Raw genomic sequence first — 27,223 nt, 5'->3', positions numbered from 1 at the left:
AAGTCGCTTCAGTACTGGCGCGAAAGCCTTCCCGGCTAAACGTATACGAAAGGATTTACTCGTGGTGGTTTTTTGGCTTATGGACTAAGTTAGTGTATTGTTGGTATATTTCCAAAATGTACGGTTGGCTGCTTGAAAGTGTTCAGCACTTTGTTGTGGTGGGTATTATGTGTTTAAGTACTATACTATACTATACACAAGTTAGGATATTTAAGATAATTATGTAGTTAAATAGAGATGAACGTTGAGTAGTGGACACTGGCCACGAACAGGTAAACCTAGCGAGCGTGAGCCGCCCTATCTTCAGCTAGGGATAGCTTACATTAAACTTAGTATTAATTGATGTGTTTGTTTATATTATAGGTACATTAAGATTTCAATTTCATGAAGAAATCGAACCGAACTCTTAGTAGATACTTTCTTAACTATAAAATTTTCAAAAAAAGTTGAACTGCTTAACTAACTACGGTACAAAAATAAGTCCCTTCCACAGCTTTTTTATCACAGCTTGACATTAATTTAATGTCCTTTAGCCCTAAACAAACTTCGTTGGAGAGGCGCTAAAATTGAAATTAATGGCTTTGTCTCAACAAGAAAATAATTGGATTACGTAATTGGTATTTTAAATTTATATGAGCTTTTTCCATTACTGTAACACACTGATTGTTAAAAAATATAATTTCTATAAATGACAATCGGATCATTCGGATCATCAATTATTTTATTTCACGAATTACTTTGGGGTCTTTGAATGATAAAATTCACATTATACTTACCTTAGTTTTGTTTTTTGGTTACAGCAAGAATGCGGGGAGGAGATATGGGAGACCATCCTCAGGGAAGCCGGCGCCAGAAATACCGTGTTCAGTGCCACTCAGGTCAGTGAAGATTACTTTACTCTGCAGCCCTATATTTACAATGCAACAGTTAAAAAGGACCTTAGATTTTATTAAAATTTAATCTTTCTAGCTTTACGCGTTCCAGATAAAATCCATAAAGCCTTATATTATCGTAGTATCATATACTTAGATCTTACCAGACGACTGACGGACAAAAGGAGAACGATGTATCCAATAAAGTTTCCGTTTTTTCATTTGAGGTAAGGAATAATTATATTTCTCCGTAATCAAGTGTTACTTTTCCCCTGCAGCAATATCCTGACACGCTCATGCTGCGTTTGGCCAGCGCTCTGGCTCGTCTGGTCACCAAGGACCCCAACAGCCCCACCGCATCCAACGCCCCCAGCCCTCTGCCCAAGAAGCGCTCCCTGAAGTCCAGACCTAGCTGGAGGAGCGCCTCAGTCCACACTGACACCAGAAGCCAGGTCTTCAAATGCCCGTTTTCAGCAGCCAACGCCCTTACAGCTGCTACCAAAAGAGAAATAGACGCATACAACTCCTCCGAGGAAATCCGAGCAAAAACTCTCTCAGTTGACAAAATTAATGAGGAACAAGAAGGAGACGCGACTGTGGAAAGCGGCAAAGAATTAGTGCTGTATAATAGGAGAAGCTTGGCATTAAAGTTGGAAGATGTTACTTCACCGAAAATGGAGACAACACAAGGGCGAGCCAGCGAGGTGACCACAGATGTGAAATCTCCAGAGTCAGCAGTGAGCAACGAAACCGATGATAAAAGCAAGGACTCTGAAGCTTCGTCTTCTGGGGCTGGTAAGGCAGTTACTAGCCCTCGGAAATCCAGCTGTACTACGGTAGAGATATACAAACGGAGGAATTCAGGGGTACCAATGAGGAACAGACTCAACAGTATAACTGTGGCCGCTGATAAGTTAAAAGCTATGAAGGAAAAATTTGGAACTCCAGAGAAAGTCATGCATTTCTTCGGGAGATGTTTCGTCAAGTTCTTTAGCAATTATGGGTGAGTACCTAAATTTACACCTCTCTATCTAATATCCCTTGACTGTCTAAGGTCCCGAAGTTACTTCAGTTGGAAGTAATACGCTGAGCTAGCGGGGTCATTCATCAAAGCTAAATCGATAACCGGTGTCAATCAAGTCAAACACACCAGCAGAACCCGAGGGTAAAAGTAATAAACAAGAAAAGCTACAGACCGTAAAAAGTGGTTTCATCTTCCGTGTTTGTTTTTCCTTTTCATATTTCCTTGCGGAAAGTTTTTATGACGCTAGACGCGAATTTACCTTTATCCACCTACTTACAATCCATTAAGGGGAATTCGGTTGTTATATTATAATTTATGTGTTATGTGTGTCTGTATGTGGCCACGAAGCTTTGCAACGAATGGACTATTATAATGTTATTCACTCGTTTTTCGATTAGGCTGTTTGTTTCTATGAATACCCAGTTTGATTAAATAAATACTTACATAAACTACCTACAAAGTACTATTTAAATATTCATAAGCACTGAAGGTAAATTCTAAGGATATCCATAAATGCGAGGTTACTGCACTACCACGAAATAAAGATAGCTCAGTTCACCGCTCCATCTAGCTTGAGGTAATAAAGTTTCTAGATAGTAAGTTTCTAGGTACCTAATGTGTAGCATATCCTACGCAAGGCCTAAGTAACCAACCAACACGTAGGTACTACCTATATGGATATAATATCACAACAATAGAAAGATCTAAGAAAGTCCACCAGTACTGACTAATAAGAGTTGTCTAATCCCCAGCTTAGGGTTCTTTTATATGAAAAACAACTTATTTAACTGAGTCAACTGAAATGAGATACTTAAATGAAATAAGTAAATACTTAGGTAGACCAAAATGCCCTATCCTACGTCATCTCACCGTCCATCCAAAGGTTGTTTTTAACATATCACTGTAGATAGGGCCGACATTTGTACATTATTTTAATAATATGTACTTATTAAAATTTAAGTACCTAGGTAACCTACTTCATGTTTTTTGCGTGCAAATTATTCAACGATTTTTTTTTATTCCTAAAAATTAACTAATATTTCAACTTTTGTTTCAGCTTAGACTTTTCAAAAAGTTATTTTTTAAATATATACTTAAACAATTAATTTACAAACTTATTAAAAAGACACCCTTCCTCGCAGCTACGACACGATGATCCGCGCGACGGGGCGCTACTTCACGACGTTCCTCCAATCAGTGGACAGCATCCACCAGCGCATGCGCTTCACGTTCCCGCGCATGCGCTCTCCCAGCATGCAGCTCACGCGCGCGCATGTCCACGGGGCAGAGCTGCTGTACAGCAGCGGGAGGACCGGGTTCACGCACTATCTTATGGGTGAGAGGTGATTTTGGTCTTTGCGCATGCTGTTAAAAACATCCTTAGTGAATTGGACTAGGGTTTGTCAACGTGGTGAGAGGGTCTTTTTGTTCTTACTGTGTCGGAGGCAAAATTAATGTAAGACATAGACTAGGGCTATAGTCACCGTACTGAAAGGTTCTTCTTCTTCTTCTTATCGTGACAGTAAAAAACAAAACAGTTAGTAACTATGAAGAAAAGATGAACCAATCAGATTGCCGTTGCATGCGGTTCACGTTCCCGCGCATGCGCTCTCCCAGCATGCAGCTCACGCGCGCGCACGTCCACGGCGCCGAGCTGCTGTACAGCAGCGGGAGGACCGGCTTCACGCACTATCTTATGGGTGAGAAACCAAGAAAACGGTTTTTGCGAGTCCGTGGCAAATTGTACTAGATTTAGTGGATGGACTAGGGTTTGTCAACATGGTGAGAGGGCCTTCTTCTTCTGCGGAGGCGAACACTAGAGCTAGACTAGAGTTTGTTACGGTACTGAAAGGTTCTTCTTCTTCTTATCGTGACAGTGATAGATAAAAGAGTAAGTAACTTTTATATAGAAAAGATTAACCAATCAGATTATCGTAGCATGCGGTTCAGGTTCCCGCGCATGCGCTCTCCCAGCATGCAGCTCACGCTTACGCACGTCCACGGGGCAGAGCTGCTGTACAGCAGCGGGAGGACTGGCTTCACGCACTATCTTATGGGTGAGAGGTGTTATTAGTATTTGCGAGTCCGTGGCAAATTGTACTAGATTTAGGCTGTTTTTAACAGTGTGCGGGATACATCACGCAAGACGCGGAAAAATGGCGGCAATCCTGCGTGCGTGATGAAATCCGCATGCTGTTAAAAACAGCCTTAGTGGATTGGACTAGGGTTTGTCAACGAAGTGAGAGGGGCCGTCTTGTTCTTAGTGTGTCGGAGACAAATATAAGAGATAGACTAGGGTTATAGTCACCGTACTGAAAAGTTCTTCTTCTTCTTATCGTGACAGTGACAAATAAAAAAGTAAGTAACTATGAAGAATAGTTTAACCAATCAGATTGCCGTTGCATGCGGTTCATGTTCCCGCGCATGCGCTCTCCCAGCATGCAGCTCACGCGCGCGCACGTGCACGGCGCCGAGCTGCTGTACAGCAGCGGGCGGACTGGCTTCACGCACTATCTTATGGGTGAGAGAGAGGTGTTTTTTTTCTCGAGTCCGTGGCAAACGAGCTGAACATCAGTTTGCCACCTTGTTGAAACGCTCTAGTTTTTCTTAGCATGTCAGAGACACACGAAAAAGGATTAGTTTTTGTCACCGAGTGGTGATGAGATCTTCAGATCGTCCTCTTCTGATTATTGATCTGACGTATTTGACATAAACGTAAGAGCTAGACTAGGGTTTGTCACCGTGGTGAAAGGTTCTTCTTATTGACAAACACAAGCGTTAAGTATGAAGGAAATATTAACTTGTCAGATTATCATCATCAGTCGCTGACTGCCCAGGGTGCGCCGGTCTTATTATAAAGTACGTACAATGTCACGTGGGGGATGGAGGCTCCTTTCATTTACATCAAGGTAGTGTAGGTATAGGTAGGTGTTAAGGGTAGTCCACAAGCCGACGTAAATAAAAATAAATAAAAAGGCAAAGCAACAAATTTGGATGCTATCCTAAGATTAACAATAAGTATGAGTTATTAATCTAAGATGCTACCACTATAGACTAACTACCACGTATCTAGGCTCTACGCTAGCAAGAATCAATCTTCTGAAGACAATACAGGCCCACATAAGAACTTATTCTTATAATTATTTAACAAGATGTTTAGATACTAGAACATCAAAATATGGATGTACAGCTGCAAATGTAGAGAATGTGTCCCGCGATATATCACTGCGGCCGATAATGATCAAATCTATTCGCCAAGTGGTGAATGACCCATTTATTAGTCCTCAACTAATATTTATACTATAAATATTAGTTGAGGACGATGTCAAAAAGTAATGTCTATAAATTTTATAGACATTACTTTTTGACATCGTTTCATCATGTTAATTTCGTTTATTGAATTTCAGGTCAGTTATACGAGATAGCTGAAGACATTTTCTCGCTGAAACTGAAAGTTTCAGTGGTGAAGGAGAGTATGGAGGGGTCGTATTACGTCGCTGTGTTAAGATTGGAGTTCGATAATAGTGATTATGTAAGTACCGGGTTATAATTTGAAATTTGAGATGAAGAGTATAGTAGAGTAAGTATAAAATATATAGTAAACGCCTTCGTTCCGTCTAAATAAATAGAAGAAAACATTTTCTTATTTCCGTGAAACTGAGACAATCATCGTAAATTGTTGATAACGACCTCCAAGAGACAAGTTTAGGAACCTGAGTAAATTAAGTTGTAGAAATAAAGTGGTGGTACGCACTTCGTTACTTTTCAGTAAATTTGTGACGCCCGCTCGGATGACTCAGTGGTTATAGTAGGTATCACTGGCTGCGAGGTTCCGGGTTCGATTGGTAAGTCAAGATATTTCAATTCAGATGTACCTGAAATGTGGCTGAGCTTTAAATAAAGCCAATAGGTACGAAATAATAAAAAACTGTAATTGAAAAAAAAAATACACCCCTCGGTACTCTAAGACCCCACAAGAGCACTTATGGTTTTTGAAGGTCCATGTATCCATGTTATTGCCACTCACGAACGCATTAGTTAGCGACACCTGCTAGTTATGTAGGAAACTATGAAGGACAACAATGATGCCGTTAGTTGCCAAAAATAGAGGGTACCCCATTGTTCACTCTAACTGTCTCATTGTTTCCTATGTAGGTAGGTATCTTGTAACCTTGAACCTCTATACGATGTAAGTATATAGGTATAGGTACAATAATATGTTGCCATGTCATGTTACGAACCCATCTCTTCCATCTTGTGATGTGTTTAACCACCAACCCAAAACGAGGGCTACCTCAAGTTTGTTGTTTGCATGTACTTTTACGAGCTACCTATATTATGTTTATTTAACTTAGAAAGTGCTTTACAAATCTATTATGTAAAGTCGCCACAAATCAAATCAAAATCAAAAATATTTATTTCGTTAACAATATTGTTTTACAAAATCTATAATCAAGTGCTGAGACCTTCGATCATATAACCTAGTAGTAGTAGGCTATGTAATAACCTGTGACAGGAGGCCCTCATATTCATCAACCTAAGTTTAACCATTCCATCGTTGCATCATGCTATTAAATTGCATAAAAATATCCTTAGTAAGAATATCTCCATCACCTCACTCCAGGTGCAATCCCTGATGCTGAAGAAGTCGCTCCCGTGCCCGCTGCCGCCCGTGCCGGCCGCGCTGCTCATGCAGCTGTTCCCCTTCGGAGTCATGCTGGATAGGAAGATGAGGGTGCTGCGGGCTGGGGATAAGGTAAGAAGTGACTGAGGATGTTTTAAAGGTGTTTTTAGGGTTCCGTACCTCAAAACCCTACATTGTTGTCCGCCTGTCTGTCTGTGAGTCACCGCCATTTTTCTAAGAAACGGGTAAAGATCAAGCTGATATTTCGCATAAATATACACGGCCCCGACAAAGTAGTAAAATAGAAACTGAGTCCACGGAAATAGCACTAAACTGGCAAGAGGTGGAAGAAATCGAGGACGATGCTGCGAACCCCATGATCATAATATTGTTATAAATAAGTTTTAACGCATATTATGCTGAAGCCTAAGCTGGTTATTCTTCATTTTCCAGTTACTAGCTGCTTGGGGAGGTCCGATACATCGAGTGAAGGTGGCTCCTGTGTCCGAAATACTCCGCCTGAGGAAACCAAAAATACCGTTCACTTGGGACAAGGTAAAATATCTCGGTATCTCGCTATATAAGGTCTGCCCACTCATTATACAGGGTTATTGGTAAGTAGACCGGATCCTTTCAGGAGATGATAGAGGAAGGCATTTCCAGTCGATTGAACCCAATAATGCATTATCCTAAACTTAACCATTTTTGAGATATTTAATATTTAAGGTTTTTTTTTATTTTTTGCCAAAACTTTATGCTTAAAACCGAAAATAAAAAAAACTAGCCACATTTCAATATTTTTTTTAGTTGTTTTGCATAAGTGAAACCTTAATAAACTAATTAAAATAATCAAATGTGCATTATTCGACTTAAATTAGACATAATACCTCAAAATAGTTAAACATTTTAAAAAAATATTTAAAACGAAAAAACAAATAAATTAAATTAAAAAAGATTTTCATATGACATTTTTTTGTGCACTTCAGCTTAAAAACATGGTCAACTAATAAGCTTTCAAACAAGATGATTCAATACCAAATCGATTAAGGTATCACCAAGATATGGCCAAAACAACCAGAGAAAGCGGAAAAAACTGAGCAGGGGTTTCCATACTAAAGTTAACAGGACTGAAAACAATCACACTTTTTACCTTTAAATTGGGCTAATTTTGTTAGTTTTCCTGTTGAATTTTGTCCATCTGTGCTGGTTGTTTTGGCCACATCTTGGTGATACCTTAATCGATTTGGTATTGAATTATCTTGTTTGAAAGCTTATTAGTTGACCATATTTTTAAGCTGAAGTGCACAAAAAAATGTGATATGAAAATCTTTTTTTATTTAATTTATTTGTTTTTGCGTTTTGAATATTTTTTCAAAATGTTTAACTATTTTGGGGTATTATGTCTAATTTAAGTCGAATAGTGCACATTTGATTATTTTAATTAGTTTATTAAGGTGTTACTTATGCAAAACAACCAAAAAAATTATTGAAATGTGGCTAGTTTTTTTTATTTTCGGTTTTAAGCATAAAATTTTGGCAAAAAACTAAAAAAACCTTTAATATTAAATATCTCAAAAATGGTTAAGTTTAGGATAATGCATTATTGGGTTCAATCGACTGGAAATGCCTTCCTCTATCACCTCCTGAAAGGATCCGGTCTACTTACCAATAACCCTGTATAGGTAGTTTGTTACACACTTGGTCATGTCGGATATTGATTATTATAACAAATGTGCAGAAATGTATAGAAAATGTTTTCGTGCCAACAATGCTCCTAAAAGGTGCCTATAACAATATTAGGGATAACAGCGAAAGATACATAAGTGTACTATACCTACTTATTACCTATAATGCCACCTCTCTAGAGTATAGTTAATTGTTATGTCATCATCATCATCAAACACTGGTCAGTAAGCTTGTGCTGGCTGAGAGATATCGACTGTCAGATGTTTTCAGCCTGCCTGAAGGCCCCTGACTAATAGGCTTTACCACTGCTGCCGAAACAGCAACCTGTACGAAGCACAGAAGCGCTCAGAAAACTACTGTTTATTTTATTTTAATCTTTATTGTAATTACTAATAAGAAATATGTAATCATGAATCGTTCTGCACCCAGGTAGTGTGCATGCAGACGATGATCTTCGAGTTGGAGCTGCTGCGGTGGCGCGGCAAGGCGGCTGCGGGGGACCGGCGCGGCTCGCAGGGTGCAAGAGCCATCCTGCTGAAGGGACCCATCTATCTGCTGGAGAAGATTGATGCGCTTATTTTTCTTTGTAGTCCTATGTGAGTAGCATGTTGAATACTGGGTTCATATTCTGGTTTCTGAGCATTTTTTGCCAATCACTATACATACATAGATGGTGGCGCATTCTTGAAGCTATTAAAATCTAGCCCCTTAATTCAAGGACCTTAGGGGAAATGCTCAAGTGTGGAAAGCTAATGAAACTTTTTATTACCTGCTGCGATTATCATCATAGTAATTATCTGAAAAACACTGCTTCATTAGTCCTGCAACTTCAGCTGTGCTTTGGTAGATCAGCGAACCAGTCTGCTGCCTACCTTAAATTGCCTTTACAGACAGTGTTACAACATTGGTTTCAGCTTCAACGACCTGGAGGAGCTGAGCCAGGCGGGGCTGTACCTGGCGGACCTGAACAGCCACGGGCTCTCCAAGGAGATGCTGCTCAACGGCTGGCAGCACCTGTCGCGGCTGGAACTGCTGTTCGAGAAGGCTGAGAGCAGGTATAGTCTTACACGTGCGAACTCTAGATATAAAGGTGGGTACTCACCATCGTTACGCGTACGCGGTGTAATGTAACATGTTACACAGCGAGCATTCGTGCAGTCAGTACGTAGTGTTACGGAAAAGCTGTGTAAATAAAGCACCTGAGGTCGCTGTCGCTGGTTATCATCATCATTATTATAGTATGTCTGTAGAAAACCAGTGGCTACTTAGTACAAGAGCTGAGATAAGGGTATGCTACCGTGGTGAAAGAATTAACCAGTGATATTAGCTGACTCAAAGGGATGCGCTGGATGTATACCTATCATATAGGTCACCGAATCTCCATTCAAAGAATCCCCTTTCGTGAATCAATCTGAACTCCTCACAGAAAAAGAAGAGGGACTTTGATGTGTATCAAAGTGTAATGGCTGCTACACCTTATGTATGGCTTGGTTTTCAGGAGTCTGTCCTTAGAGAAGTCCTGCAGGCTCCGAGACCAATGGAAGAAGAAGGGGGACCAGCTTCTATACTCAATGATACCGAAATCATGTGCCCTACATCTACGGGAAGGCAGGGACCCTATGGAAGCTTGTCAGGTACCTAATTCGACAGAATGCAAAAAATATGAAGTCCGGTCCCCTAGAACACGGCTCAGTTACGGAAAAAGGGTGATTATAGAAAATAGCTAAGTCATTACATAGGAGCGGCACATAGAAGATGTGGATCTCCCATAAAACTAAAAATCGTCTAAACCTGTGTGAAATAACCAGCACCTGAAAACAATCTGAAAATAGAAGCTTTTACCAAACTGGATTAGAAGTTGCGCGGCACCGCAACCATTACCTAGTATACTTATCTAGTTTTTTTATCCACAATTCCATTCCTCCTCCAGGCATACGAATGCGTGACAATAATGTTCTGCGGCGTGCAGCTGACGGAGGCCGGGACTCGAACCGGGGTCATGCAGACCGTGGCCTACATCAACGACGTGTACTCGCGCATCGACCGCCTGCTCGATTCGCTGGAGGCACGGGTTTATAAGGTTAGTAAACTAATAAACTAGGACAAGGCCTAAAACCCTTCCTTCATTGGAAGGAGAGCCGTGCCCCAGCAGTGGCGACGTGATCGTGATGGGTCGTGATAATGATGAAACAAATAAAAGTATCAGCCGATGGCTGCGGGGACACTGCGGAGGACCAAAGGCAACATAGCGTCGATATAATTATAGAAATTCTAAATCTTAAACTTATATTTCAAATGATAGCAAGGCTGTATTTAGTCTTGTTAACTTCAAGTTTTTCAGGAGAAATCTGAGTAGTACCTATCTTACTTAGGTTAACCATTGTACATCTTGTTGTTTAAAGTAGATCTATACTTCTCAGCAGACATAGGAGGTACATTCGTAGGTTCTGCACTATGCTAACCTGGTTCGTAGGTTCTGTTATGATATGGTATGTGTTGTAACCCATTTTTATCAATCTATACTGAGATATTGTGGCACAGATATTTTACTATACATTTTCTATACTTAGGTGCCTACCATAGGTACGTATTCGGTAACATCCTCATAAATGTCAACAGACAAATGAAGTAAAGAAAACAAAAATCAACACCAAAAACCTAACATCGAAATTCCCTATCCGTATCCCCTACTCACCCCTCTCCACTCTGCAGGTGCAAAAGACAAAAACAAAACACAAACACTAACCAGCAATACATCACATCTAAACTCCTTACCCATACCTAATATCCGCTACTGACTCCCCCCACTCTGTAGGTGGAGACAGTGGGCACGGTCTACATGGTGGTGTCGGGGGCGCCGGAGCGGCGCCGCCACCACGCCGCCGCCGCCGCCTCCGCTGCGCTCGCCGTCTGCACTGCTCTGCCTAAACTCACTATTGGTAAGAGTGTCCACTTGGTATTTCGGCCAACGCGTGAGGATTTGCGATTTGTTAGCGACTCAATGTTGGTTCATGGTACCTGCTGGAAACGGGTGACTAAATCACTGATACCTGTATATGGCGAATTAAAGATGCGGATGCAAATCTACGCGAGCTGTAAGCACTATGACGCATTATTCCTAGCTGCAACTTTTAAAACGGAAATCAAGAGGACGCCGCGTCTCCTGGCGGTGGTTGTGGCAGCATTGCACAACCACCGCCAGAAGACGGCACTTACAATTTTACTTCATCGACTCAGCGTACAGGAAACTTGCTGATTGCCTACAGTAAAACTATAAAGTCCTGAAAACGGAAGTTTTCTAACTATTTGTTAAAATGAATGCAAATGTAAGTATAGATAAATGAAAATTTAAAAAAGTCTTAGCAAAATTGCACTTTTTATTGTCAGGACTTTATAGTTGGACTTAACAGTAGCTTTTATTTTAGTATACATCACTCGCGGAGGCTGCTGCTTCTATCTTGCACCGCACAGTTCCCTCATGCCATACCTATTTCAATCCTGCAGGCATCCACTCCGGGCCGTGCGTGGCGGGCGTGCTGGGGCTTCGGCTGCCGCGGTACTGCCTCGTGGGCGACACCGTCAACACCGCCAGCCGCATGCAGACCACCTCCGAGGTAGCTATGGATAATCTGTAAATATGTATTAGAGTGCAGACTGCAGAGGAATCGTAAGCGAGGTCAAATAAATATACAGAGAAATACTTGGCCCACGAGTACCTACTTGTATGTATAATAATAATTATGTATCAACTGTACATACAGGCCTGGGTCTCCTATTTACGCCGAGGGGCGCGTCCAGCGTCAGGCCGTAAGGCGCGTCACAATGCTCACTATAGAAATGTACTGATGCGGTCTCCCTCACACGCCGACGTTGGCGCGTAGATGTAGTGAGCATCGTGACGCAGTCTACGGCGTGACGCTGGACGCGACCTACGGCGTAAATAGGAGACCCGGGCCTGTATGTACAGTTGATACATAATTATTATAGATATTATAGATATTATATATATAATTATTATAAATAGGAGACCCGGGCCTTAGGCCGGGGTCTCCTATTTACGCCGAAGGGCGCGTCCAGCGTCACGCCGTAGGCCGCGTCACAATGCTCACTATAGAAATGTACTGATGCGGTCTCCCTCACACGCCGACGTTGGCGCGTAGATGTAGTGACAATCGTGACGCGGCCTACGGCGGTGACACTTGACGCGACCTACGGAGTAAATAGGAGACCACGGCCTTACTTAATAGCGTCAGCGTCAAGCGCACAATGGCTTGTCAGCGACTGACAATGCATCATCTGGTACATTGGCTAATCCTTTCACCACGGCGACGAACCCCATCAGAGATTTAGTTTTTGTCATCGACACGCTAACAAGAATAAAATGTAAATACCTACTACGTAGCTAAACACACTCCAATGCTACAATCCTAACTAATATTATAAATGCGAAAGTAACTGTGTCTGTCTGTCTGTCTGTCTGTCTGTTACTCTTTCACGCCAAAACTACTGAACGGATTATAAATAATAAATAATAATAATAATAAACATACATACGGTCTAGACCAGCTATACTCAAACTGCGGCCCGCGGGCCGCATGTGGCCCGCCGGGCCTTTATCAGTGGCCCGCGTGCCATGAGAGATAATAGAGAATATACATTATGTGTAAAAAGTATCGGTATTATATCCATAAAATAAAAAATAATTGTTATTCATCCAAATTTATTTTATCACCTTCAAAGTTTGCTCCTTCAGAAACGATAGGTTATGCCAATGAATTATCCAATCATCACAACATTTTTTTAAACCCTGTTTTCATAGTTGTGTTTAGTACTCGCGGCGATTTTTCCTTATTGTCTTCTATCGATTGAAAACAGTGCCTCGAAGTGGTAATTTGAGGATTGATTTAGAATTTGAGGATTGGTCTGATTTGGGAAAAAAAAGAAGCTAGAGCCGTGAGATGCAGCCATATCTGTGCAGCGATTATAAGATTCGAAACCTCCGTTTACGTTGCGTATCGTCAACTGTCACTGTCAAAATGTAAGGCAAATTTGTTAGTTCCAAAAGTGACATTTGTTTCTTCCATGTAAGATGGAATTTCACCAAACGCTAAACGTATTTAGTAGCCTGTCATATGTCTGTCAGTTACCTAGTACAAAATGCATTTAAAATTTGATTTAAATCCAATTTTATATACATTTAGCGTTTGGTAAAAGCGACCCTTAGGGTAGTTTCGAAAATAGTATCGAATCCTGTGATGTAGATGCCCGATGTTATTTGTTGAGTGTTTGCTCAAAAATTCATTTACCTACAATGATGTTCTTTGTGCGAAAGGTGCGATATCGTGGTACAAAATCATATAGATTTTTTTTCCACACATCTTCATTGAATTTGCTGTATTAAATTCTACATAACCTGCAAATAATATTATTGTCCTACCGTTTGACTTTCTAGCAAGAATTCCGAGTGCACAATACCACGATAGTCAAAGAAAACAGTCAACATGACTTCAACTAACAATCGATAGAAGACAAAAAGGAAAATTCGCCGCGAGTACTAAACACAACTCTGGAAACAGCGTTTAAAAAAAAGTGTGATGGCGTACAGTACAACTATAATATAAAGTCCTGAAAACGGGAGAGGATTATAACTAATTGTTTAAGACCGTATTTAATCGATCCATTATATTTATTTTAGGACAAAGCCAGTATCAATCGGTATTTTATTTTTTAAATGTATGTAGTTAAATGTAAATAAATAACTGAAAATTATAAAAAGTCTTACCAAAATCTTTTTAATAATTCAAAATCATAGCAAATTTTTGTTTTATTAACCTAATCCCGATACTTTTTACACAGAGTAGTATATGCGTGTGTTTTTTTTATATTATTATTCGATCGCTTTATACTAGTAAAAAAAAATTTTTGCTTGCGGCCCGCGACACCATGACTTAAACGTGTTTGTGGCCCTTATATAAAAAAGGTTGAGTACCAATGGTCTAGACCCTGGGAAAGAACATAGGAAAACTTTTTAAGGCGAAGCGAAGCGCGCGGGAACAGCTAGTACACTATATAGGAATACTACGTAGTTACATGTAAGTAATGTAAATTGTGGTTATGTTCGCAGCCCGGTCGCATCCAGATTTCCGCTGAAACAAAGGCTCAACTACCACCCAGGTTCAGGATTAGGAGACGCGGCCTTATTAAAGTGAAAGTAAGTATATTATATCTTCTTAAAATAGATATAGATATACCTACATACCTAGATATACCTACAAGACCTACTTAGTATGAATCTTGATCTCGTTTGAAACCCTCACCCAGCGTGGCGTGATAAATTGACATTGTATGCTAATGTAACACAAAGGATATTTTGCATGCTTATCTGAAAAAACTATTCACTCGTAATTTACGATATTGCACGGTTTTACTACCAACAACAGCCAACTAACAAGCCGTGACTATCAATAGAAGTTAAAGCATTGTTGAAGTTTCATTAACTCTGCATTGTTAAACATAGATGGCGTTACTTTACTATCAAAGTACGCACATGGATAGAGGGAAATTAAAGAAAATTTTGATAAGTACCTATCTCGAACTTTTCTTTTTCAGGGCAAAGGAATGATGGACACGTATTGGTTGGAAGGAGAAGTGGAAGAGGACGAGCAACAAGAAGCTTTGCAGTTGTTCTCCGCTTTGTGTGGTGACAACTAGTGCGTAACTGACTACCGTAGGTATCTAGTGCCTACATAAATTCTTAATAATAGTCATACTTAATTCTCTAGTCTAGTTAAGGTATAAAATCAAAGGCAGCATGTTCATGAAGTAAATAATATTTGTTTATTTGATAACAATGAACGATTAATTAATATTTTTATTTAAATCGATTACCTAAATTTGTTTTAGAAGGTCACAATTTATGTTTATCTATTCGTTTTCGACTTCCTATATGCATCGCTTCAGTTGAGCAAAATACCTTTCAGTTAGTTCTTTAGGCAAGGTAATTAATGTAAGTGACTTTCCTAAGTGCAACACTTAAAGTTTACGATAGGTATGCTTGAATTAAAACCTAAAGAAAGCCCTAAGTGTTACTCTTATGGAGTCGAGTCATACTCGTATGTAGAATAATTCCTTCTACAATTCTTTGAACCTTAAATTAATAAATGTGATTTTTATAATTCTATAAGTAAGAATAACTTATATTCACTACATCATAATTATTTGTGTATAAAATAGTCTATGATATCTAAAAGTGCTTCTTTTGTTATATTATTATCATCCTTATAAATATGAGGATTCCTTGGCACTGAGGTACCGTAGGACGGTGTAGATAATACTTCAAATATAATATGTATATTAATTTATAATTGTGATTCAAAGCATTTTGCATCAAAACAAGTAACAGTAAGTAATAATAATTAATAAGGCACAACAAAAATAAACAATAATTACAAAACAGCACCAAATATTAGCTACCTATACTCAAGATTTTAAATTAGATATTTAAATAATATATTAGTGGAATGTTCAAGTTAGGACCCTTAAAAAATTGGTCCAATCCATAAAAGCAAAAATAAGTTAAATTGATTTCCAAGACAATTCTTATGCTAAGTATAGATTTCCTTTGTATTTTACTTATTTAATATTTTACTTAGGTAGGTACTTAGATACAAATATTTTAGTAGAAATATTGTAGGTATTCTACACATAAAACATTTTCAGAATTACTACTTTCCTATTTATATAGTTCATGAATATATTTTGCTATGAATCATTACATTTTTATATCAAATAAGGAATGTCTCAATGAAAACCAAGTGGGTAGTTACATGTAATTTTAACAAATTATATAACGTTATCAATTAAGTACAATCAAAATTCTTTATTAGAATCATGATTATTCGTAATTAATATCTGATTAAATGATTCGTTTCAAAGATTTAGATATTGATAGTAATTTGGTAGCAGGTACTTATCTTCAAAGATTCTACCGTAAAGATACAGTTAGGTATTACTTATGGTGTAAATTATTCGTACCTACCATTTATATTATTATTTAAGGGATAAGTACTTTAGAATAGGAAATATAATAATTTTAAAATAGTTGTTCAGTCTTAGTAATTGTTGTCTAAAACCAGTAAGGTACTGTAGTGGGTAACGAAACTTTTCAATAACAATATAATTTGATTAAGTTTCGAACAGAGTAGGTATTGTGCTTGGAATGCAGCAATAAGGAACATCAAACAGTGAGAGAAATAAACAAAAATATATATTTACAAACGAAACTCCATTCAAAACTTAATCAATCATCCCTCTAAATTCTACCTCAACTAGAGCTCACCGCCTACTAACTATTACAGAACCATTACATTGGAATTAAATGTATAAATCACTATGTAATAGGTAATACTTGTAAATGTTACACTTATTGCAATATAAATTGGTTTCTTATCCACTACGGAATGTTTTAAATTCATCACCTCCGAGACTACTTCTTAAAGAGAGCCGTCACTTCCTCGATAGTCCTGTTCTTAGTTTCAGGCAGCTTGAAGTATGTGAATGCAAAGAACAACAGTAACAGAACCGTATAAGGCAGGAATACATAGTTGCCCAGTAGGTCTGTGAGCGGGATGAAGGTGAGTCCCACGATGAAGTTGGCGAACCAGTTGGTGAGTGCGCCGACGCTGACGGCGGCGCTGCGGGCGCCCTGCCCGAACAGTTCCGACAATATCATCCAGGGGATAGAACTAGGGCCTACTCCGAAGAATGCCACGTACAGGAAGGTAAACACAACCGCGAATACGCTCATGGTGGTGTTGTTCTCGTAAGTGTTGAGAGCGACCGTCATGAGCACGGAGAATAAAGCCATGCCGCCGAGCCCGCAGAGCTGCAGCGAGCGGCGGCCCAGCCGGTCCATCAGCGGGATCGAAACTATCGCCATCACGAACAGGACTGAACCCACCCCGATACTGGCGAGTCTAGCATCAGCCTCTTCAAGCCCCGCGCTTATGAAGATGGTGGTGGAGAAGTAAAGCACGGCGTTGATCCCGCCCAGCTGCTGCGACAGGTGCATGACGATGCCGATAATCAGCGGCTCCCGCAGCGCACGGGTCCGCACCAAGTCGCCGATCGTGAACTTCTTCTCCTGCCGCTCGGCGCGCTCCTCTGCGTGCATGTCGTTGATCTCATCATCGATCTCGGTGGTACCTCGTAGCCGGGACAGCACCTCCCGGGCTTTCTCCTCGTCGCGAATGGAGAGGAGAAGGAAGCGAGGGCTTTCCGGTGCGAAGGGCATCATGAGGCACTGCGCGCCGGCCGGCAGCAGCGCCAGCGCCAGCAGCCACGGCCAGCCCTCCGCGCTGCCCAGCAGCACGTCGATGCCCAGCACCTGCCCGCCCACCAGCCCCACGGCCACCGCCAGCTGGTTCACCGTGCCGAACGCGCCGCGCAGCCGCAGCGGAGACACCTCTGACACGTACGTCGGAGACGCGGTAGTCGCGAACCCGCAGTTAATTCCAATCAGGAATCTACCAATGATTAGCATCTCTACTGACGTGGCGAGTTTACTGAAACCCATGAGTGCGGCGCCTATAACTCCAAACGCCGCGTTTAGTAGGATGGCGTTCTTTCGCCCTTGGCGGTCCATGAGCCAGCTAGCCAGCGGGCAGCCGATCATGCCGCCGACGGCGAACACGCTGACCGTGACGCTGAACAGAAGGCCCGGCGACGCGTCGTAGTTGTCCTGGATGAAGCTCTCGATGAAGCTGCGCGGCGCGTTGATGACGCCGGTGTTGAAGCCGAACTGCAGCATGCCCAGCACGGCCGCCGCCACCGCGTACAGCAGCGGGCCCGTCGCGCCGCCGCCCGACATCGCGACTGCTGGCAGATCTGGAAATGAGATAATCAACATTTTAATTTTCTCGATAGATCACTTGAGCTATAAGTATCCATCACTAGATCCTCTGGAAATTAAACAACCAACATGTTTATTTTCTCGATAGATCACTTGGGCTATAAGTATCTGTCAATAGATGCACCTTAAAAAAAATCAAAATTCGAGAAAACAGGTGAACCTTAGACAGTTTGCCATTATAATCGAGGAGGACCGTGGGCGAAGTTTTGTGGTGTTCCTTGGGGGAGGCCTGTGTTCAACAATGGATGACTGTTGGCTGATGATAGTACGAGTGTCAGTATGGTGTTTACGTAGAAAGATTAAGGTTGCAAAGCAAGAGGTGTCTGTCGAGGTAGGCTACTGTTAGCAACTAAGTAGTATAACTACCGAGCTAAGAATAGAACTTGGAAAATTACTTGAATAATTTGTATTACCAGTCTACATCATCTTCAATTAATAATTCAAGAAAATTTCTCACCACAAATGGATAAAAAACTGGAATTATAAACACGACCTTCACACACACCTCCGAATATCAACTGGATTGATACAATAAAAAATAGCTACGTAATGCTGAGCTGTTTATCAGCAGACACGATGTACCTACAGTAACTTAAATACCTGTATTGGTCATACATACATAAAGTATATACCTACCAGTAAACATATGGAGGTATATATAGGGTGTTGCGAAAGTGTAAAATTTATCAGAATGACAAGTCGGACAATCGACATCGGACCTATATACCAACTGGTACCACTCTACAACTTTTTCAAACTCATGCTATACTTATGGAGACTTCATATTCATAGATACCTACCTAAGATCTTAAAAGTTAGCACAGCAATAACTTTGCAGGTTCAGGTTGATCCCAGCAAGAGATAAACGCAAGTCCAGATTAATAGTGATAATTTCGGTGCTCAATTATCATGCTGATAAAACTCGAACGAACGCTACGTTATGAAGATAAGCTACATACAGATATTTATGTGATTTCATGTGGTTTATAATTTATCTCATTCTGGTAAGTAACTATATTAAACTTATTTATTTATTGGATTAACCCACTTTTATGAAAACGGGGCATCATCATAGGCCTCCGTCAAAATCGTTAGTTTGATTAAGGGTCAGCAATAGGCAATCGAGGGTTGGCATTGTCATAGAATTATGTAGTAAATGATGCTCTACAACCTTGAAAAAAATCACACCGGTAGTCGAAGAGTCTAGCTAGGTGCTGAATTATTCGAATTTAAGTAAAAGCTTATGGATAACTGTAAATTAAATTCAGAATATGACGAAAAACCAGTAAATGACACTCCCGTATTGTAACAACTGTGTCGTAATCATCGAGAATTTTCATATGATTTTTATCATATTATAAAGTTAAAGGCTTGGACTAGGCGCTAAATACCTTGTTTTTTTAATAAACACACACTTATTTTGTGTAAATTAATCCCAAACTTGAGCAATTTTTTTCCCTCAAAACTTCATACAAATATCTATGGCGGTTTTCTGTGTTATAAAATCATAAACACAAGTGACGTTTGACTCAGTTGGCCGCTGGCCTCCAAAGAAGGGTCACGTCGGTTTAGGCAGCACTGACAGCTCGCGATCTTATCGTGTACAGATACAAAATCACTGCACATTGATGGTCATTGCACTTTTTCAACTTTTATGACACCAACATAATTTGATTTGAAATTGAGGAAGCATAATTCTTCCAGTATATTCAATACATTAAATTAAATTAGATAGTGTGCAATATTCTCGTGACATTACAGTCTCGTAAAGGTCTGATGAGGAGCAGGAATATAGCGAATGGATCTAAGTGATGACAATACGCACGAACATTAGGTTAGGGATCAAAAATACAGTCTCTTGGTGCTGGTTGAGGTATGGTCTCGTGAGGATCTGATGAGGGCAGTAACACGGTGGTGGCTCAATTTTATTTCAAAGATGTTAATTGCTAAAAGCATCGAGTTTGGGCTATTTAGTATGTTTTTCAGAGAGAGAGAAAGAGATTTTATTTTTCCTCTGGATGTGTTAGGTTTACTGGGTTTACTAAGTTCATTCTGTTAATGGCATCAAGTTGTTATGTGTTCATAAGTAATAATAATTTTTTAACAAAATGCTGTTGGTTCTCCACAAAAATGTAAAAATTAAAATAAAATAAATAAAAATAAATTCGTAACGTAAAATTGTCAATGACGGAATTTCTTCTATAGACAGTAGCCACAAAAAAAACAAACGATAGATGGCGTGATTTGAAGATAAAGATACATTTATTCGACACATAGACAGCAACAACAAAAAAAATACAGATTTAAAGAAAACAAACACATACTTATACAAAACATCAAAGAAAAAAAAGGATACACATCAAAATAACTGGAAAAAATATAAGCCCCAATTTACTTGTGTGGGACAGGGAGTACCATAATATTTTTTTTGGGTTACTCCCCATCTATGCGAAATATCAGCTTGATATCTTTACCCGTTTCTGAGAAAAAGGGCGGTGACAGACGGACAACAAAGAGATCCTATAACGGTTGCTTTTTTTCTTTTGACGTTCGAAACCCTAAAATTAAGTAAAAATATTATGCTGCTACCAAAAAATGTACTTACAGGTATTGAAAAAGCGGTATATAGTACTAAACAAATTATAAACAAACAAAAAACCCGACTGCACGCTAAAAATATGAAAACAAGTCCCAATGTTAGTGGAAAGTATCGTAGGCGGGGACCAGCAGAGGGTTCACCATTTAGCTGAATGTTACTTAGAAAACGGCCTTGAGTGGCGGTCAAGTTGGTCCCCGCCTGCGATACTTTCCATTAACATTGGGACTTGTTTTCATGTTTTTAGCGTACAGTCGGGTTTTTCGTTTGTTTATAATTGTATTTTTTTATTTGTAACTTTTTAGTTGTTTTTATTTTATGAAATTTTACGTCAGTAGTTCATGATCATTTTTTATTTCAATAATTTTGGTGTTGTTATTTAAATACCTTCAATATGCATATTTTTATAATGTGAAAATCAAGCCCTTTCATTTGAGTTACACGGCAAAGTTGAATTATTATTTTTTCGATCATCACGTTATGTCCTCTAGAGGGCGCTATGTTCATTTTAATGGAACTTCACATAGCCTATAACCATCGCGCCATCAATACGCTTCTAACAATACCTCATACATCAAAATCTATCAAGCCGTTTAGGCTACAGGAGGGAACAAAGAAACAGACAAACATAAATACATACAATCAAAAAACATTACCCTCCTCTTTCGGCAGTCCGGTAAAAAGGAGTAAGACAGGGGGTCATTCTGAACTTTTGCTCTCCGAGTTTTGGAAATTAACTTTGTTGGACATGTGACTTTTTACCATGGAAAACGAATATTTTTTTTCGCGAATTTGCAAATCTCGTAGAACAAAAGTTGTTCAGAATGACCCCTTGAGTCATCCCCTTTTGGCTTAGTATAGCCCTTTTGCGACACTATGTATTTACTTTGCTTTGTCGTCGGGGTTCAGTTGGCTGGAGAATGCCCGAAACTTATTATCTACACTTGTAGTTACCTTTCTACAAGTAAATACCACATTTGTTTGAGAAAGCTAATCGGGTTCCGAGTATAGAGTAAAGTGGCACCCCTATTAATTTCTACTCTTTCCTGGTGCCTACCAGTGTAAGTAAGAATTATACTTACTTACCCTAAAATCACCCAAAATGTACTTGAACATAATTGTCAATAAAGTTGGCGAGTAAAAGTTTATCGACCCACTGTGCAAACTTACATGTGTGCGTGTCACTGCGTGTGCTGTGTGAAGAGCATTGAAAACCCAAAATTGGCGCGGCACGTCACCCTGTACGGGCCCTTAAGGCTGTGTCCGCATAGTGATATTGCTCCGCGTGGTTTTTTTCTCGAAATTCTGTAAAACATATATTATATCGGTGAGTACAGGCCACAGGCGTCGGAATATGTGCGGTCACAGGCTTTGGGTTGAAATCCTGCTAATAATTATTAAACGTGAAAGTTTGTAAGTGTGGGTATTTGTTACTTATTCACGTGAAAACGCCTCTAAGTATATTTTTATGAAATTTGGCTTTTAGTAAGCTAACTTAATCTGGATTAACACATAGCAAAACTCGCGAGAAAAGCTAAAATTTCAAAATAATAAAAACATAAAACTATCAACATTCAACACAAAATAAGCACCCAGGTAAGTAGGTAAGTACAGGCTACGTGATCGTGACTTCGGAAAAAACAACCATGACTAGCAGTTGCATAAATAAAAGCAACCGGATAAAAAAAGATATTTCTAGTTGCAACTTTCTGCTTTAGAAACCAATGCCCCAGCTTCAAGCTGCAATACCTGTTATCTATGTAGTGCCTACCTATGCAGGTATACCTAGGTGCCTATTTACTTAATGTTTTAACCACTTAGTTGTTGTAAAAAGAGACATATTATTTTAACTACATACCTACGTGTTTAAAAAGTCTGCAGGTAGTTAGTAAACCAAAACATTTGCGAATTCATTGAAAGTTTGATCGTTACGAGGCTATTTTACTATTAAGAGTAAATTTAAAAAACCGAATTTCAGCTTACCGCCGAGCGTCATGCCATGCGTCATGAAAATTGGTTCAACCGTTTTCCATAACCCCGCCTTAACTAATGTAAATATTGGTACTTACTTGACTAAGTAGGTACTTTACTAATAAAATAGGTAAGTAGGTATATCAATTTTAAAATATGGTAAATAATAAAGTACTTATGCACTTATAAAAATCATAATTACTAACGCACTTTAATTAAATTGTGTTTGTAAACAACTACTTACCTGTCTGGTTGGTTTAATGATGATTCATAATAATATTCTTAACGTTGTTTAGTTAAGAAAAAAATAAATACGTAAGACGACAACCTAATCTACTTACATTATGGAAATATGTTACTGGGTAGCTAGCTAGTTATTTAGGTACCCACCTTACATAATGCATATAAGGAAAACCACAAGGTGTCGGATTAATTGCTTGCATCTAACTATATTACCCACTGTCTTGTAAAGAATATGAGTTAGTTACGTACCTATAATTAATATTCATTGTCAATAAATAAAAACATAATAATTAGGTCCTGATGAATAAACTTTGTTACAAAAACAATTCTATTTAAAAACACATCAAGTGTCCACAAAAATCCGTGAAAACAACACTTACCTAGCGTAAAAGTAAACAACAATTCACTTATCAAAGCACTAATTGCTGGATTCCAGCGATTAAAACCTGTCTGTACACAAGAACATTTTTGTTGTCGGATAATCCGGGTCTCGTTTATCTAACCCACGCGACCGAACCAGACGGACTGAATCTTTGACTGAAGACAGCGTGGCCGCTTGACTACACTTCTACTCGACTAGGCAAGTCATGAATACAAGTCAGTAGCCGGTTTCCCTCCTCGCCGTACATTCGAGTACTTTTGCATACCGTAAATAAATGACAGTTTTGCATGCTTTTAAAAGCAAGACAAGAATGTTTTGCATTTGTTTTCTTGTTGTATCCGCTAATTGTCTCGGTTTACGTAACTAAGTGGGAGGACACCAGCTACTGCAAAAACGAATTTGGGAATTCTTAGTTATTTAGAAAATGCATGGTTGTTTGATATAAATTTGACCGACAATCGAGGTGTCCTTGGATTAAATATTTAGATATCTAAAATTCTACAGTCTAGGTCAGTCTAAGTGCAATAAGTGCAGTGGTACTGAAATTGATATCACTACACTACAATGACACAGCTGTGTCGATTAGGTAGAATGTTTTCACTTTTAAAGTTCACAAGCACTACTTACAACATCAGAAATTGTCTAATGATGTTTTTTAACAATTTGATGATGTTTAAAAATGTGTATGCAACTGTTTGATGTAATTCAAACAGTTATTCTTAATAAGTTTATATGAAACCCGCTGCTTTCAACAGAGGGTCTGATTTCCTAACTAACGAAGCCGGAGCAACCGTGACTTTGAATAGAACATGTAATCACAATCAAAGTTGCTTGAGAGCCGTGTGGCTGACTGACCTAGGCAGATGAATGCACTAGGTACTAAGGAAGTGATTTAATGACAAGACCACTTTTGCTCGTAGCAAACTCTGAGCTCACTAGATTAAAGAGATCAACTGATAATAAAGTGGAATAGGTATAATTTTCATGTCTTTCACTTTATGGTATCTGTTTTAGACAGAATAATGTAGATAGATAGGTACTGCGTAAGGGCTGAACTCTTAATCGTCATCATCATCAAAGAATCAACATCAACTGGACATTCTCGGCCTTTCTCATCCAGCACGATGGAATATGGTGTTTATGACTATGTTAGATATGAGGGTGAAAGTTGGGAAAATACAATGACTAATAAGAAGACCTACCCTTGCTAAATAAGGGTAAAGTGAATTTTAACAAGACCCCTATGGTATTTGATCATACCCTAAGTACATCCGGCACGAATTTACCTGCTCCCCTACCGACAATTCACGAATGTAGAGTTGTAGACCTACCACAAGCCCTTATGATACGGCGATAGTCGATACTTATGGGTGGCGATCAAGAAACGTTAGTCTAGAACTGCGTATGAACGTAATATAATATGGAGACACAGGTTTATATTACAAACAATAGTAGTCTTAACCGGGATTAGTAATTAATATTACCTAACCAATAAAAGAGGCATGGCGTAGATATGTCCGATAATATGATTCAGGCTAAGAATATTTTTTAAATCTGGAACCGCAACTATCTAAAGAGTAGGGTTCAGATGTCAACTTAAATCATGGTGCATCTTTAAAGTGCCATAGATTTAACCATGGTGACAGTAACATGGTGATTTCAACATTACAATAACTTCATACGCATTCCATACATCCAGTCTTTCGAAACAAAAGTAAGGACTTATTTTGGATGATAATGCAAAATAAACTAAACCGACCTTTTAACATAAAAACTAATGCTTGGCTATCGCCTATAAGTATCTAACTGTGCTGTATATTTACCATTGACGTTTTATTATGACGTCAGTGAGAGCCGAACGTTGGGCGCCAACGAAATGTGATTCCCGTCTCAATGAGCTTATGGTATGGTTAAGTAGGGTTACTCGAATAAAAATGTTTTTTTTATTCAGTACCTACTGTGCAGCGATTATAAGATTCGAAACCTCCGTTTACGTTGTGTATCGTCAACTGGCACTGTCAATATGTAAGGCTGTAAGTTCCAAAAGTGACATTTATCAGACAGTAAATAGTATCGAATCCTGTGATCGCACCTCTTGTATTTTATGTAGTTAGGTACAATCTAACTACATATTGTTGATGATTTTAGATGACTTTTAAAGGACAACAACAGTTCAAATTTTTTAAAAACCTAAATTACTGTCAGTCCAAATAAGAATTTCTTAATAAAGCAATAAGAATAAGTCATGAATAATATGAATGGCATCATCTAAGAATAGCAAAGCACGGGACGCCTACTTACCGACGGGTGCTGAATGAAAATGCGCGTGGATTCCAATTGGGAATAGTCAGGATGCCATGGGTGACCTATAAACGGAGGAATAGAAGAACCCACGATAGGTACCTACCTACTTCTAAATTCAGTCAGTAATTATTGTTACGACGACTAGATAATATGATGGTGGTGGCCATAGGTGGCCATTGGTGTCATAGCAGATTGAAGGTAAGAATGACCTTACCTACAAAAGGAAGATAACAGATAATTTCAGGATGATCCAGGTTAGCTGAATTAGGTACTATGATTATTATGAAGTACTTAGGTACCTACCTAGCTGTGTTTTAACATAACAGCGAAAAGACTTCCTATGACCAAGAACCTCAACCTGAAGTTTTTTTATTTATAAAATGACATTTGATAGTGGTCTAATAAATTGCGGGTAGCCTGAGAACTATTGCAGGTGGTTATACATATTATAATTCTACTGTATCCAAGGTTTCCTAATGGTGTAATTTAAATGAAAATAGGTAGGTAATCGATAATTCCTTTAAAAAGTAAAGCACATATTTTAACTTCCTGTTCCTTGGGACTTCTGGGACAGACAATAATTATGACGAAACTATAAAAGTTCCTAGTAGACTACGGAACCCTAAAAAACATGTGTCTTGATTTGCTCTAGGAAACGGCAATTTAATATTTATAACCCCTAATAGCACTCGGTAGAGCCGAGTTTAGAATTTTCCTATTTAGGAGTTAATAGGAGATTGTGCATTTATGTATACCTAACTTATGCTTAATAAGTAATTTAAAATGTATTTAATGTGCCTAAAAAGAACATTAAGTAGGTACTAGTGTATTTTATATTTATAAGTACTTATCTAACTTTTTTAAAGTTATTCAGTATGTAAGGTAAATATTATATTTTGTAGGTAGTTAGGTATATCTAGATAGTTATCCTACTAATTGAGGTAGGTGCTTCATTAAAATGTACTTACGTGAAGGCTGCAAAGGACATGAGAACATGCACGTTTTTTTTAAATCCTTTTAATAGGACGGAAGTAGGTATTTTTTTTTCTAGATAGGTACTTTACCTAATTCAACCAAAGCAAAGCAAGAAAGCAAATAAAAAGTTAAAGCATTTATATTTTGCGTGCGAGCTATTAAATAAAATCTATGTGCGTTGTTGGAAACTTGGAACATGTATAACTAAGTAAATAAGGTTAACATTTTAATAGAAACATAATATGCAATTGCTAGTAAGTAAATTGTTGTTACGAACCTCTGATTGAAAATTACCGCAGCAAAAGGTTAGGTGACCGAACTAAAATTTACAGTCTTGTAGTTTAACATTTTTGTAGTTAAAGCTGCATTTTGTGCAAAACGCAATGTTTAATAATAAAATAAGTTCTAAATCGCGATTGTAGAGCGCAAAACAAATGAATGCAAATGAAATCGAGTCGAGCGAAACACGAGCGAAAGAGCGCGCCTGAATGAATGAAATTATTCAATCAATGTAGAGTGAAAGGACGAGGGCCGGGCCGGCCAAGGCTACAAAGAACGGAGTAGGGGCCTTAGGAGCAATCATTCAGTTATTAAAGTACTTTGTACACTCTTGTTATACTTTAACATCAAAGTGGT

At 38.9% G+C, this 27,223-nt stretch overlaps 2 protein-coding genes across 4 annotated transcripts; one reads left to right on the top strand and one right to left on the bottom strand.

The window, feature by feature from the left end:
- LOC105384554 (soluble guanylate cyclase 89Db) lies at positions 1–14,953 on the top strand. Its single transcript, XM_048621655.1, has 15 exons — positions 1–158; positions 801–878; positions 1,151–1,875; positions 3,039–3,232; positions 5,304–5,428; positions 6,521–6,652; positions 6,974–7,075; positions 8,636–8,802; positions 9,121–9,261; positions 9,705–9,840; positions 10,137–10,286; positions 11,022–11,145; positions 11,711–11,820; positions 14,331–14,417; positions 14,816–14,953. The coding sequence occupies exons 1-15, from the start codon at positions 117–119 to the stop codon at positions 14,915–14,917; spliced, it is 2,415 nt and encodes an 804-aa protein (XP_048477612.1). The 5' UTR covers positions 1–116; the 3' UTR covers positions 14,918–14,953.
- A 67-nt stretch (positions 14,954–15,020) lies between these two features.
- Positions 15,021–27,083, bottom strand: LOC105384555 (glucose transporter type 1). Of its 3 annotated transcripts, none has more exons than XM_038119648.2 (2): positions 26,865–27,083; positions 15,021–18,091 (listed from the first exon to the last, which is right to left on the bottom strand). In XM_038119648.2, exon 2 carries the CDS (start codon positions 18,072–18,074, stop codon positions 16,692–16,694), a length of 1,383 nt encoding a protein of 460 aa, XP_037975576.2. In that variant the 5' UTR covers positions 18,075–18,091; positions 26,865–27,083; the 3' UTR covers positions 15,021–16,691. The 3 variants fall into 3 exon arrangements, with proteins under 3 accessions (XP_037975576.2, XP_037975575.2, XP_011553123.3); XM_038119647.2 differs by lacking the exon at positions 26,865–27,083 and adding an exon at positions 23,307–23,592; XM_011554821.3 differs by lacking the exon at positions 26,865–27,083 and adding an exon at positions 18,574–18,713.
- Between the last annotated feature and the right edge of the window lie 140 nt (positions 27,084–27,223).

This window comes from Plutella xylostella, chromosome 6 (genome assembly GCF_932276165.1).
Source record: "Plutella xylostella chromosome 6, ilPluXylo3.1, whole genome shotgun sequence".
NCBI classification, from domain to species: domain Eukaryota; kingdom Metazoa; phylum Arthropoda; class Insecta; order Lepidoptera; family Plutellidae; genus Plutella; species Plutella xylostella.
The sequence above is the reverse complement of the archived record's forward strand: the minus strand, read 5'-3'. Positions and strand labels throughout refer to the sequence as shown.